Below are 12500 nucleotides of genomic sequence, written 5' to 3' on the forward strand. Positions count from 1 at the left end.
CACAGACATGTAGACTACACACAGACATGCAGACTACACACAGACATGGAGACTACACACAGACATGCAGACTACACACAGACATGCAGACTACACACACACACATGCAGACTACACACAGACATGCAGACTACACACACAGACATGCAGACTCCACACAGACATGCAGACTACACACAGACATGCAGACTACACACAGACATGTAGACTACACACAGACATGCAGACTACACACAGACATGCAGACTACACACAGACATGCAGACTACACACAGACATGCAGACTACACACAGACATGCAGACTACACACACAGACATGCAGACTACACACACAGACATGCAGACTACACACACACATGCAGACTACACACAGACATGCAGACTACACACAGACATGCAGACTACACACAGACATGCAGACTACACACACAGACATGCAGACTACACACAGACAGACAGTGACCTGGCTCTAGCCAGGAGTAGTGTACTATGTAGGGAATATGGGCCTGGTCAGTAGTAGTGTAGTATGTAGGGAATATGGCCCTGGTCAGTAGTAGTGTTCTATGTAGGGAATATGGCCCTGGTCAGTAGTAGTGTAGTATGTAGGGAATATGGGCCTTGGTCAGTAGTAGTGTAGTATGTAGGGAATATGGGCCTTGGTCAGTAGTAGTGTTCTATGCAGGCAGCTCTTTGGTTACGAGTCTATTGCTGTATATCTCTAAATTATTTTCTAAAAACTCTCTCTCTCTCTTTCCATCTCTCCTCTTCCACAGTGCGTCCACTACAGACCTGTCAGGTTACGACCCAGGTTACCTGAGAAAGAGTCCAGACCAGTACAGTTCTAGAGGAAGTATGGAGAGCCTTGGGGAGCACCACGGCCACCCAGCCTACAGGTGCTGCTCTTGTTAATAGGGCCTTTTTTTAATCCTCAATCATTTTCAATGTGTGTAATGCTGTCTGTCTCCGGTGTCTCAGCCTGCTACCTTTATTATGTAATCAAATCATTCAATCAAGTAAGGATCAAATAACTCCTCTCCTCTCCTCTCCCCTCCCCTCCTCTCCCCTCCCTCCTCTCCTCTCCTCTCCTCTCCTCTCCTCTCCTCTCCTCTCCTCTCCTCTCCTCTCCTCTCCTCTCCTCTCCTCTCCTCTCCTCTCCTCTCCTCTCCTCTCCTCTCCTCTTCCTCTCCTCTCCTCTCCTCTTCCTCTCCCCTCCTCTCCTCTCCTCTTCCTCTCCCTCCTCTCCTCTCCTCTCCTCTCCTCTCCCCTCCTCTCCTCTCCTCTCCCCTCCCCTCCCCTCCTCTCCTCTCCTCTCCTCTTCCTCTCCCCTCCTCTCCTCTCCTCTTCCTCTCCCCTCCTCTCCTCTCCCCTCCTCTCCTCTCCCCTCCTCTCCTCTCCTCTCCCTCTCCTCTCCCCTCCCCTCCCCTCCTCTCCTCTTCCTCTTCCTCTCCTCTCCCCTCCTCTCCTCTCCTCTCCTCTCCTCTCCCCTCCTCTCCCCTCCTCTCCTCTCCCCTCCTCTCCTCTCCCCTCCTCTCCCTCTCCTCTCCTCTCCCCTCCTCTCCCCTCCTCTCCTCTCCTCTCCCCTCCTCTCCTCTCCCCTCCCCTCCTCTCCCCTCCTCTCCTCTCCTCTCTACAGTTCTTCCTGCCACCAGCTGTCTGCCTCCAAGTCCTCCAACAGCATGGACCACCTTCACAGCAAAAGGGACTCAGCTTACTCCTCCTTCTCTACCAGCTCTAGTATCCCAGAGTACCTAGCGGCCACTCCGACCTTTAGTAAGGAGAGGTCATACTCCATGGAGACGGTTCCACAGAGGGGTGGGGTTAGCGGAGGAGGGGGAGGGGCCATGGCGGAGGGCATGCAGCATGCTGACATCCGATACATCCGTACGGTCTACGACCCCCAGCAGGGAGGTGCCCAAGAGCACGAGGTCAGCTCTGCTGCGTTGCTACGCAACCACGAGGCCGGCAGGGCGGGTTCTCATAGTGGGGGCAAGGCCTCCTGTCACCGCGGCAGTAGTAGCTGTAATAACAGCAGTGGCGGAAGCAACGGCGGTAATAACCCCAAACGACACAGCGTTGGACCAATCTGGGGTCAGTCTCAATCCGCCAGCCGCAGTTCCTATGAAAGCCTGAAGGGGGCGCCGGCTCCTCCCATGCGGAGTGACAGCTACGCGGCGATCAGGCACCACGAGAGGCCCAATTCCTGGTCCAGCCTGGATCAGACTCGCTCCCTCAGGGCTCTCCACAAGGGGTCCGCCTCCTCCTGGTACCACTCCTCTGGCTCCGTGGCCTCCGGCTCGGGGAAGGGCCCCTACGGGGCCGAGGGCCAGCTCCACACCGTCATAGAGAAGAGTCCTGAGAGCAGGTATTTATTCTATTGTATCCATTAGCTTCTGCGTGAGTCAGGAGCTGTGCTTTTGTACCTGACGTTAGTGCTCTGTCTACATGTAAATATGACTGATAGGAAATGTCAACTGTGGGACCTTATATAGACAGGTGTGAGCCTTTCCAAATCATGTCCAATCAATTGAATTTACCACAGGTGGACTCCAGTCAAGTTGTAGAAACATCTCAAGGATGATCATTGGAAACAGGATGCACCTGAGCTCAATTTAGAGTCTGGGTCTGAAAGGCAAAGGGTCTGAATACTTATGTAAATAAGTATTTGCTGTTTTCCATTTTTTTTAATAGATTTGCCAACATTTTTAAAACCTGTTTTCGCTTTGTTGTTATGGGGTATTGTGATGTCGTTATGGGGTATTGTGATGTCATTATGGGGTATTGTGATGTCATTATGGGGTATTGTGATGTCATTATGGGGTATTGTGTGTAGATTGATGAGGGGAAAATAATTGAATCAATTTTAGAACAAGGCTGTAACGTAACAACATGGGGAATAAGTCAAGGGTCTGAATACTTTCCCGAATAGCACTGTACTTTGTATCCCTCGTTTACTGAAGTGTTTCCATTATTTCGGCAGTTACCTGTTCTGTTGTTGCTGTTCGTTGTCTTTGTTCCAGTTTCTCCTGTTCTGTTGTTGCTGTTCGTTGTCTTTGTTCCAGTTTCTCCTGTTCTGTTGTTGTTGTACGTTGTCTTTGTTCCAGTTTCTCCTGTTCTGTTGTTGCTGTACGTTGTCTTTGTTCCAGTTTCTCCTGTTCTGTTGTTGCTGTACGTTGTCTTTGTTCCAGCTTCTCCTGTTCTGTTGTTGCTGTTCGTTGTCTTTGTTCCAGTTTCTCCTGTTCTGTTGTTGCTGTACGTTGTCTTTGTTCCAGTTTCTCCTGTTCTGTTGTTGCTGTACGTTGTCTTTGTTCCAGTTTCTCCTGTTCTGTTGTTGCTGTACGTTGTCTTTGTTCCAGTTTCTCCTGTTCTGTTGTTGCTGCACGTTGTCTTTGTTCCAGTTTCTCCTGTTCTGTTGTTGCTGTTCGTTGTCTTTGTTCCAGTTTCTCCTGTTCTGTTGTTGCTGTTCGTTGTCTTTGTTCCAGTTTCTCCTGTTCTGTTGTTGCTGTTCGTTGTCTTTGTTCCAGTTTCTCCTGTTCTGTTGTTGCTGTACGTTGTCTTTGTTCCAGTTTCTCCTGTTCTGTTGTTGCTGTACGTTGTGTTGTAAAGGTTCTTCCTCTTCTTCTTCTTCTTCTTCTTCTAGCCCCACCATCAAGCCCAAACAGGGCGTGGGTCAAGTCCCCCAGCCCCCTCAGCCCCAGAATACATCTGGCCGCCTCATGTCGCCTCAGGGCATCTACCCCGTGCCCCCTCCGGAGACCCACTATGCACAGATGCCCACCAGCAGCCCCAGCCCCAGCAGTGTGTACCCAGGCCTGGCCAGGGAGAGCAGTCTGAGCAGACAGAGAGAGCTCCAGGGGTTAGGGGTGGGGATCAGTGTGGATACAGGGATCGAGGTATCTGTAGAGAACGGATACCAAAGCAACACTTTCAACTCTTATGTCACCCGTTCCAACCAGCCTCAGCATCATGACTTAGCTCCGCCTCCAACCAAACAGCCAGCCCAGCCTGTTAACAGAGGGGGTGACAGAGGACATGAGGAGACCCAAACCAAACTGGGTCTCTCCGGGTCTCATTTGAAGGGGGAGGGACAAACGGTCTCCCGAAGGCAGAGCCAGCAGGGTCATGGACAGGGTCAGGTGTCCAGACCCTCTTCAGCCCAGTCCATAGGCCAGGAGAGGAGGGACCCATACACTCCAGTCCAGCCACGGAGAGAGAGGCTACCCAGGTATTCCCAGGGCTCAGAGAGTTACACTGAGAAGCATCAGGTCAGACACACTGAACACAGCCATCCAGACCCTCATCCAGACCCTCAGCCTCCCACTACCATGCCCACTAAGATATCCAAGGTCCACGTTCCTCAGCGGATCAGGACTAGCAGTACCCCAGCCAAAGGGCCTGATCATCGGGTCAACAACCAGAGGTCCAGGTCCCCCATCCGGCACTACAGCGACCCCAGTCCACCCCATCACCAGAAGAACCAGAGGGGACCAGAGCACCCCCTGACCCGGCTAGAGAATGCCCTAGCGGAGGTTCAGCGTTGTGCCAGTCCAGAGAGCTCCACTAGGAGTCGGAGCAGCCACCAGAGGAACCCGTCTGTCCTTGAGAAGGTAAACCGGTTTGAGCGCCACGAGCAGAGGAAGCAGAGGAGTCAAAGCATCAATGCCACCCACACCAACCTGGGACCCTCCTCCCGTCCAACTCAGCCCCAGCCTCAGCCCAAGCACCATGAGAGGGCCATGAGCTATGGTACTGGAATGGATGACCTGCGTAACATGCTGGAGAGAAGCAGCAGCCCCAGCAGCACCTGCAGAACACGGAGCTCCTCCTCTAGCGCACATCATGGGAAAACTACGGTGGCCCACAAGGGTCATCATTACGCAGAGCAGCAGAGGCCAGGAAGTTATGACCAAGCCAAGCCCCAGACCTCCAGGGACCCCCACCACCAGCCTAACCCCATGGACCCAAACCCTGGCTCGGCTCTACAGAGGAGCAGGAGCACCTTCCAACTGGGGAGCCAGGAGGAGAACAGCCATGACAGGGACAGGTAACTGCTCTACTGTACCTAATGTGAATTATATCTGTTCAGTTTATTGTAGTTAGAATCATTTCCCCAGGTCTACGTCCTGGCACATGTTATTGTGCGTAGCTAATAAAAGTGATTGTGATTCTGGCAGAGAGTTCCATTGGAGGGATGACCTGCAGGACCTACTGGGGACCATCCAGGACACGTCTTTTAACCGGGCCTACAGGGACAGTATCAAGGATGCCCAGTCCAAGGTGCTCCGATCCACCTCCTTCAGACGCAGGGACCTGGGAATCAGCTCCAGCTCTAACCAGAGCTCCAACAACCCCCCTCCTGGGGTCAACAACAACGCCACTCCTGGTGTCAACAACAACGCCACTCCTGGTGTCAACAACAACCCCCCTCCTGTCCCTGCTAAGCACTTATCCTTGGAGCGGAAGGCAGTGGCCCCCAAGACCGGTCCCAAATCCTCCATTGTCACCACCACTGTCCCAGCCTCCGCCCCAGCCACTCCCCTGTCCCCTCACACCCCCAAAGAGAGGCACACGATCACCACCCCAGACCCAGTCCCAGCCCCAACCACCTCTCCCTCCCCTCACACCCCCAAAGAGAGGCACACGATCACCACCCCAGACCCAGTCCCAGCCCCAACCACCTCTACCTCCCCTCACACCCCCAAAGAGAGGCACCTTGTCACCCCCAAGCCCGAGAGGTTCAGCCCCCCAGAGCTCCCCAGTGTCCCAGCCTTGGGCCCACCAGTCCCGGCCCGAATCGGTGGGCGTAAGAGGCTCACCGTGGAGCAGAAGAAGAGATCGTACTCTGAGCCAGAGAGCATGCACGAGGTAGGTGAACGTATCCAGGATGCCGCCATCTTGGATCAAAGTACTTAAAGGTAGACTCAGCGAGGTGGCATTGCAACAAACACCACCGCCGATATTGAGATGATCTGTGCACGGACGTGCTTTACACTGCTACAGTGTGGGTTTAGTCTTAGGCTTTTAACGCTCGTAGTTGTTGTGGAAATCGACCCACTATGCGTTTACTTCATGTATGCAACATCACTGTGCTACCTTACTGCCCTCCATTCAGGGGGGGGCTGCACTGACTCTGTGCCTCTCTTCTAGGTGGGGTTAGAGTCTGACCCGAGGAGGAGTGCCCAGCACCAGCAGATCCTGTTCCAAGGCACAGAGACCAGCGTGGCAGACCGTAGGAGGATGTTTGAGGTGGTAACCAGTCGCAGCCTGAGCTCCAGCTCCCAGGCTCCTCAGGCCCTCCAGGGCTCCCGGGCTGGTCTAGCCGTCTCCCGGCCGGAGCTCTGGCAGCTGCAGCAGGATGCCCTGGCCGACTACATGGAGAGGAAGAGAGGCTGGAGGACAGACAGGGACAGGGACAGGTCCGAGGAGAGAGGGCATCGTCACCGGCCCCACAGTGCCTACCTCCAGCCCTTCACAGACACCCAGAGTGTCTCTTCCACCTCCACCACCAGCCTAGCCTCTCTCCAGGATCTGTTTGGCCCAGAAAGGAGCCTGTCTGGTGAGGAAAGGCTCTGCTCCACCCTGCCTCCTGGTCTGCAGCTCCAGGACAGTATCTACCCAGGCAGGGTGACCACACCACACATCCATGCCCAGGCCCCCACCTCAGTCTCCACCTCCCACCAACACCCTACTGGATCCAACAGGCCTCTGGAGGGAGTCCCAGCCAAGGCCTACGAGGCTTTCCGGAGCCAGCGAGGCGATGTGGCCTTTGAAAGAACGGCTCCAGCCCGCAGCTCTGGGAAGTCCGCCTCAGCGGAGGATCTTCTAGAACACTCTGAGGAGAGGCCTGCACCACAGCACTTCAGATCCCACTCCTCGCCCTCTGTAGAGAGGCTCAACCAGGTACACTCTCTGCCTTTCAGATTTTATTTGAATGAAATGCTACTCTGCTACAAGACTAAAATAGAAGCACCACGCAATTCAGTTCCATAATAAACAGCTGACTTTAGGTCTAGTTTTATCTGTATATCTCAGGTATATTAACGAGCCTGGTCCCAGATCTCTCTGTGCTTATGGGGGTAGATATTGCAGACACAATGTAGCTTCTGTCAATGTAATTGTCGGCATCATTTCCTATCCCCCATATATGTTATTACAAATATATATATATATAAACTCAGCAAAAAAAGAAACGTCCTCTCACGGTCAAATGCGTTTATTTTCAGCAAACTTAACATGTGTAAATATTTGTATAAACATACGATTCAACAACTGAGACATAAACTGAACAAGTTCCACAGACATGTGACTAACAGAAATGGAATAATGTGTCCCTGAACAAAGGGGGGTTAAAATCAAAAGTAACAGTCAGTATCTGGTGTGGCCACCAGCTGCATTAAGTACTGCAGTGCATCTCCTCATGTACTGCACCAGATTTGCCAGTTCTTGCTGTAAGATGTTACCCCACTCTTTCACCAAGGCACCTGCAAGTTCCCAGACATTTCTGGGGGGAATGGCCCTAGGCCTCACCCTCCGATCCGACAGGTCCTAGACGTGCTCAATGGGATTGAGATCCGGGCTCTTTGCTGGCCATGGCACAACATTGACATTCCTGTCTTGCAGGAAACCAGGCACAGAATGAGCAGTATGGCTGGTAGCATTGTCATGCTGGAGGGTCATGTCAGGATGAGCCTGCAGGAAGGGTACCACATGAGGGAGGAGGATGTCTTCCCTGTAACGTACAGCGTTAAGATTGCCTGCAAAGACAACAAGCTCAGTCCGATGATGCTGTGGCACACCGCCCCAGACCATGACGGACCCTCCACCTCCAAATCGATCCCGCTCCAGAGTACAGGCCTCGATGTAACGCTCATTCCTTCAACGATAAGCGCGAATCCGACCATAAGTTTCAGTCACCGATGAATGCTCCAATAAGCCCCATATGCACAGCCGCGGGAAGATGTTGGTGGGTGGAGGCGCTGAAATGTTTAGCATGTGCTACAGATGCTCTATAGGTCCGCTAATACGCTAGGACTAGTAAAGGGTTAGTACTACTCTAATACAGGACTAGTACAGGGTTAGTACTACTCTAATACAGGACTAGTAAAGGGTTAGTACTACTCTAATACAGGACTAGTAAAGGGTTAGTACTACTCTAATACATGACTAGTAAAGGGTTAGTACTACTCTAATACAGGACTAGTAAAGGGTTAGTACTACTCTAATACAGGACTAGTAAAGGGTTAGTACTACTCATTTACATTTACATTTAAGTCATTTAGCAGACGCTCTTATCCAGAGCGACTTACAAATTGGTGCATTCACCTTATGACATCCAGTGGAACAGCCACTTTACAATAGTGCATCTAAATCTTTTAGGGGGGGGGTGAGAAGGATTACTTTATCCTATCCTAGGTATTCCTTAAAGAGGTGGGGTTTCAGGTGTCTCCGGAAGGTGGTGATTGACTCCGCTGTCCTGGCGTCGTGAGGGAGTTTGTTCCACCATTGGGGGGCCAGAGCAGCGAACAGTTTTGACTGGGCTGAGCGGGAACTGTACTTCCTCAGTGGTAGGGAGGCGAGCAGCCCAGAGGTGGATGAACGCAGTGCCCTTGTTTGGGTGTAGGGCCTGATCAGAGCCTGGAGGTACTGAGGTGCCGTTCCCCTCACAGCTCCGTAGGCAAGCACCATGGTCTTGTAGCGGATGCGAGCTTCAACTGGAAGCCAGTGGAGAGAGCGGAGGAGCGGGGTGACATGAGAGAACTTGGGAAGGTTGAACACCAGACGGGCTGCGGCGTTCTGGATGAGTTGTAGGGGTTTAATGGCACAGGCAGGGAGCCCAGCCAACAGCGAGTTGCAGTAATCCAGACGGGAGATGACAAGTGCCTGGATTAGGACCTGCGCCGCTTCCAGTGTGAGGCAGGGTCGTACTCTGCGGATGTTGTAGAGCATGAACCTACAGGAACGGGCCACCGCCTTGATGTTAGTTGAGAACGACAGGGTGTTGTCCAGGATCACGCCAAGGTTCTTAGCGCTCTGGGAGGAGGACACAATGGAGTTGTCAACCGTGATGGCGAGATCATGGAACGGGCAGTCCTTCCCCGGGAGGAAGAGCAGCTCCGTCTTGCCGAGGTTCAGCTTGAGGTGGTGATCCGTCATCCACACTGATATGTCTGCCAGACATGCAGAGATGCGATTCGCCACCTGGTCATCAGAAGGGGGAAAGGAGAAGATTAATTGTGTGTCGTCTGCATAGCAATGATAGGAGAGACCATGTGAGGTTATGACAGAGCCAAGTGACTTGGTGTATAGCGAGAATAGGAGAGGGCCTAGAACAGAGCCCTGGGGGACACCAGTGGTGAGAGCGCGTGGTGAGGAGACAGATTCTCGCCACGCCACCTGGTAGGAGCGACCTGTCAGGTAGGACGCAATCCAAGCATGGGCCGCGCCGGAGATGCCCAACTCGGAGAGGGTGGAGAGGAGGATCTGATGGTTCACAGTATCGAAGGCAGCCGATAGGTCTAGAAGGATGAGAGCAGAGGAGAGAGAGTTAGCTTTAGCAGTGCGGAGCGCCTCCGTGATACAGAGAAGAGCAGTCTCAGTTGAATGACTAGTCTTGAAACCTGACTGATTTGGATCAAGAAGGTCATTCTGAGAGAGATAGCGGAAGAGCTGGCCAAGGACGGCACGTTCAAGAGTTTTGGAGAGAAAAGAAAGAAGGGATACTGGTCTGTAGTTGTTGACATCGGAGGGATCGAGTGTAGGTTTTTTCAGAAGGGGTGCAACTCTCGCTCTCTTGAAGACGGAAGGGACGTAGCCAGCGGTCAGGGATGAGTTGATGAGCGAGGTGAGGTAAGGGAGAAGGTCTCCGGAAATGGTCTGGAGAAGAGGGGAGGGGATAGGGTCAAGCGGGCAGGTTGTTGGGCGGCCGGCCGTCACAAGACGCGAGATTTCATCTGGAGAGAGAGGGGAGAAAGAGGTTAGAGCACAGGGTAGGGCAGTGTGAGCAGAACCAGCGGTGTCGTTTGACTTAGCAAACGAGGATCGGATGTCGTCGACCTTCTTTTCAAAATGGTTGACGAAGTCATCTGCAGAGAGGGAGGAGGGGGGGGGGAGGATGACTCAGGAGGGAGGAGAAGGTGGCAAAGAGCTTCCTAGGGTTAGAGGCAGATGCTTGGAATTTAGAGTGGTAGAAAGTGGCTTTAGCAGCAGAGACAGAGGAGGAAAATGTAGAGAGGAGGGAGTGAAAGGATGCCAGGTCCGCAGGGAGGCGAGTTTTCCTCCATTTCCGCTCGGCTGCCCGGAGCCCTGTTCTGTGAGCTCGCAATGAGTAGTCGAGCCACGGAGCGGGAGGGGAGGACCGAGCCGGCCTGGAGGATAGGGGACATAGAGAGTCAAAGGATGCAGAAAGGGAGGAGAGGAGGGTTGAGGAGGCAGAATCAGGAGATAGGTTGGAGAAGGTTTGAGCAGAGGGAAGAGATGATAGGATGGAAGAGGAGAGAGTAGCGGGGGAGAGAGAGCGAAGGTTGGGACGGCGCGATACTATCCGAGTAGGGGCAGTGTGGGAAGTGTTGGATGAGAGCGAGAGGGAAAAGGATACAAGGTAGTGGTCGGAGACTTGGAGGGGAGTTGCAATGAGGTTAGCGGAAGAACAGCATCTAGTAAAGATGAGATCGAGCGTATTGCCTGCCTTGTGAGTAGGGGGGGAAGGTGAGAGGGTGAGGTCAAAAGAGGAGAGCAGTGGAAAGAAGGAGGCAGAGAGGAATGAGTCAAAGGTAGACGTGGGGAGGTTAAAGTCGCCCAGAACTGTGAGAGGTGAGCCGTCCTCAGGAAAGGAGCTTATCAAGGCATCAAGCTCATTGATGAACTCTCCGAGGGAACCTGGAAGGCGATAAATGATAAGGATGTTAAGCTTGAAAGGGCTGGTAACTGTGACAGCATGGAATTCAAAGGAGGCGATAGACAGATGGTTAAGGGGAGAAAGAGAGAATGACCACTTGGGAGAGATGAGGATCCCGGTGCCACCACCCCGCTGACCAGAAGCTCTCGGGGTGTGCGAGAACACGTGGGCGGACGAAGAGAGAGCAGTAGGAGTAGCAGTGTTATCTGTGGTGATCCATGTTTCCGTCAGTGCCAAGAAGTCGAGGGACTGGAGGGAGGCATAGGCTGAGATGAACACTGCCTGGTGGCCGCAGATCGGCAGTTCCAGAGGCTACCGGAGACCTGGAACTCCACGTGGGTCGTGCGCGCCGGGACCACCAGATTAGGGTGGCCGGTGTGGAGCGTTTGTATGGTCTGTGCAAAGAGGAGAGAACAGGGATAGACAGACACATAGTTGACAGGCTACAGAAGAGGCTATGCTAATGCAAAGGAGATTGGAATGACAAGTGGACTACACGTCTCGAATGTTCAGAAAGTTAAGCTTACGTAGCAAGAATCTTATTGACTAAAATGATTAAAATGATACAGTACTGCTGAAGTAGGCTAGCTGGCAGTGGCTGCGTTGTACTCTAATACAGGACTAGTAAAGGGTTAGTACTACTCTAATACAGGACTAGTACAGGGTTAGTACTACTCTAATACAGGACTAGTACAGGGTTAGTACTACTCTAATACAGGACTAGTAAAGGGTTAGTACTACTCTAATACAGGACTAGTAAAGGGTTAGTACTACTCTAATACAGGACTAGTAAACCCTCAGTTCTTTTTGTGAAAATGTTTATTTGATTTTTTTGGTATTCATATATTTTTTAAAATGTTTTTCATGGGGGTGCTGCACTATCCTTGGTACCCCTACTTCCTGCGGCTGTGCCCCTATGGTGAACGAGGGGCTTGTAGAATCAGGATTATTTGGCGTTTTTTGTTTCGCCGGACGCCGGACGCAGGACGCCGGACGGGGGTTCTGCATGCTCCAGGCATTACTGACTCAAATGAACCAAATTAAAGATGTGTTCTTTTGACCGAACGAGTGGAAAAGAGTCAGTATCAGAGCGATGGCGGCTAATGACACAATGAATGAGTTTTCATAAGTTGCTGTTCTGCCATGATTAGTGCACCGAGTTCCGCAGCAGTAGCTGTTATCTACGACGTCCTCACATTGATCAGCAAGCCACACCAGTGCCACCTGTCCAAGACCATTTCTGAGAACAGACCTATAGCTTTGGCGCAGTAAAACTTTATCAGCAAGCTGGCAAACTAGCCTACCGAGCCAAATCTGGAGACGAGTTCCACCATTTGCCAGACAGATGGCTCCTGGCCACTGTGTGTCGTGTTAGAATGGTGCCAGAAAGGTAGTGTATGTAGCCACTCTCTCGCTCCGACTGTTTACAGACTTCCAGACGATCTCACTGCACATACCAATCTGGAAACACACACACACACAGCACCAGTGTGGAGACTTAATCCCACTATGAGTCATCCTCTCTAACATAGCTACAGTATAAACCCACTATGAGTCATCCTCTCTAACATAGCTACAGTATAAACCCACTATGAGTCATCCTCTCTA

General features: G+C 52.3%; 1 protein-coding gene across 5 annotated transcripts in view; it reads left to right on the forward strand.

Moving 5' to 3' along the window:
- Positions 1 to 12500, forward strand: part of LOC123989543 (protein Shroom3-like) — a 145212-nt gene that overhangs the window by 112288 nt on the left and 20424 nt on the right. For all 5 annotated transcript variants that reach the window (XM_046290626.1, XM_046290627.1, XM_046290630.1 and 2 more), the window contains 5 exons: positions 775 to 894; positions 1635 to 2363; positions 3639 to 5042; positions 5173 to 5863; positions 6146 to 6898. In XM_046290626.1, the coding sequence (XP_046146582.1) occupies positions 775 to 894; positions 1635 to 2363; positions 3639 to 5042; positions 5173 to 5863; positions 6146 to 6898 (3697 nt within the window). The remainder of the gene's footprint in view (positions 1 to 774; positions 895 to 1634; positions 2364 to 3638; positions 5043 to 5172; positions 5864 to 6145; positions 6899 to 12500) is intronic.

This window comes from Oncorhynchus gorbuscha, linkage group LG11 (genome assembly GCF_021184085.1).
Source record: "Oncorhynchus gorbuscha isolate QuinsamMale2020 ecotype Even-year linkage group LG11, OgorEven_v1.0, whole genome shotgun sequence".
NCBI lineage: Eukaryota > Metazoa > Chordata > Actinopteri > Salmoniformes > Salmonidae > Oncorhynchus > Oncorhynchus gorbuscha.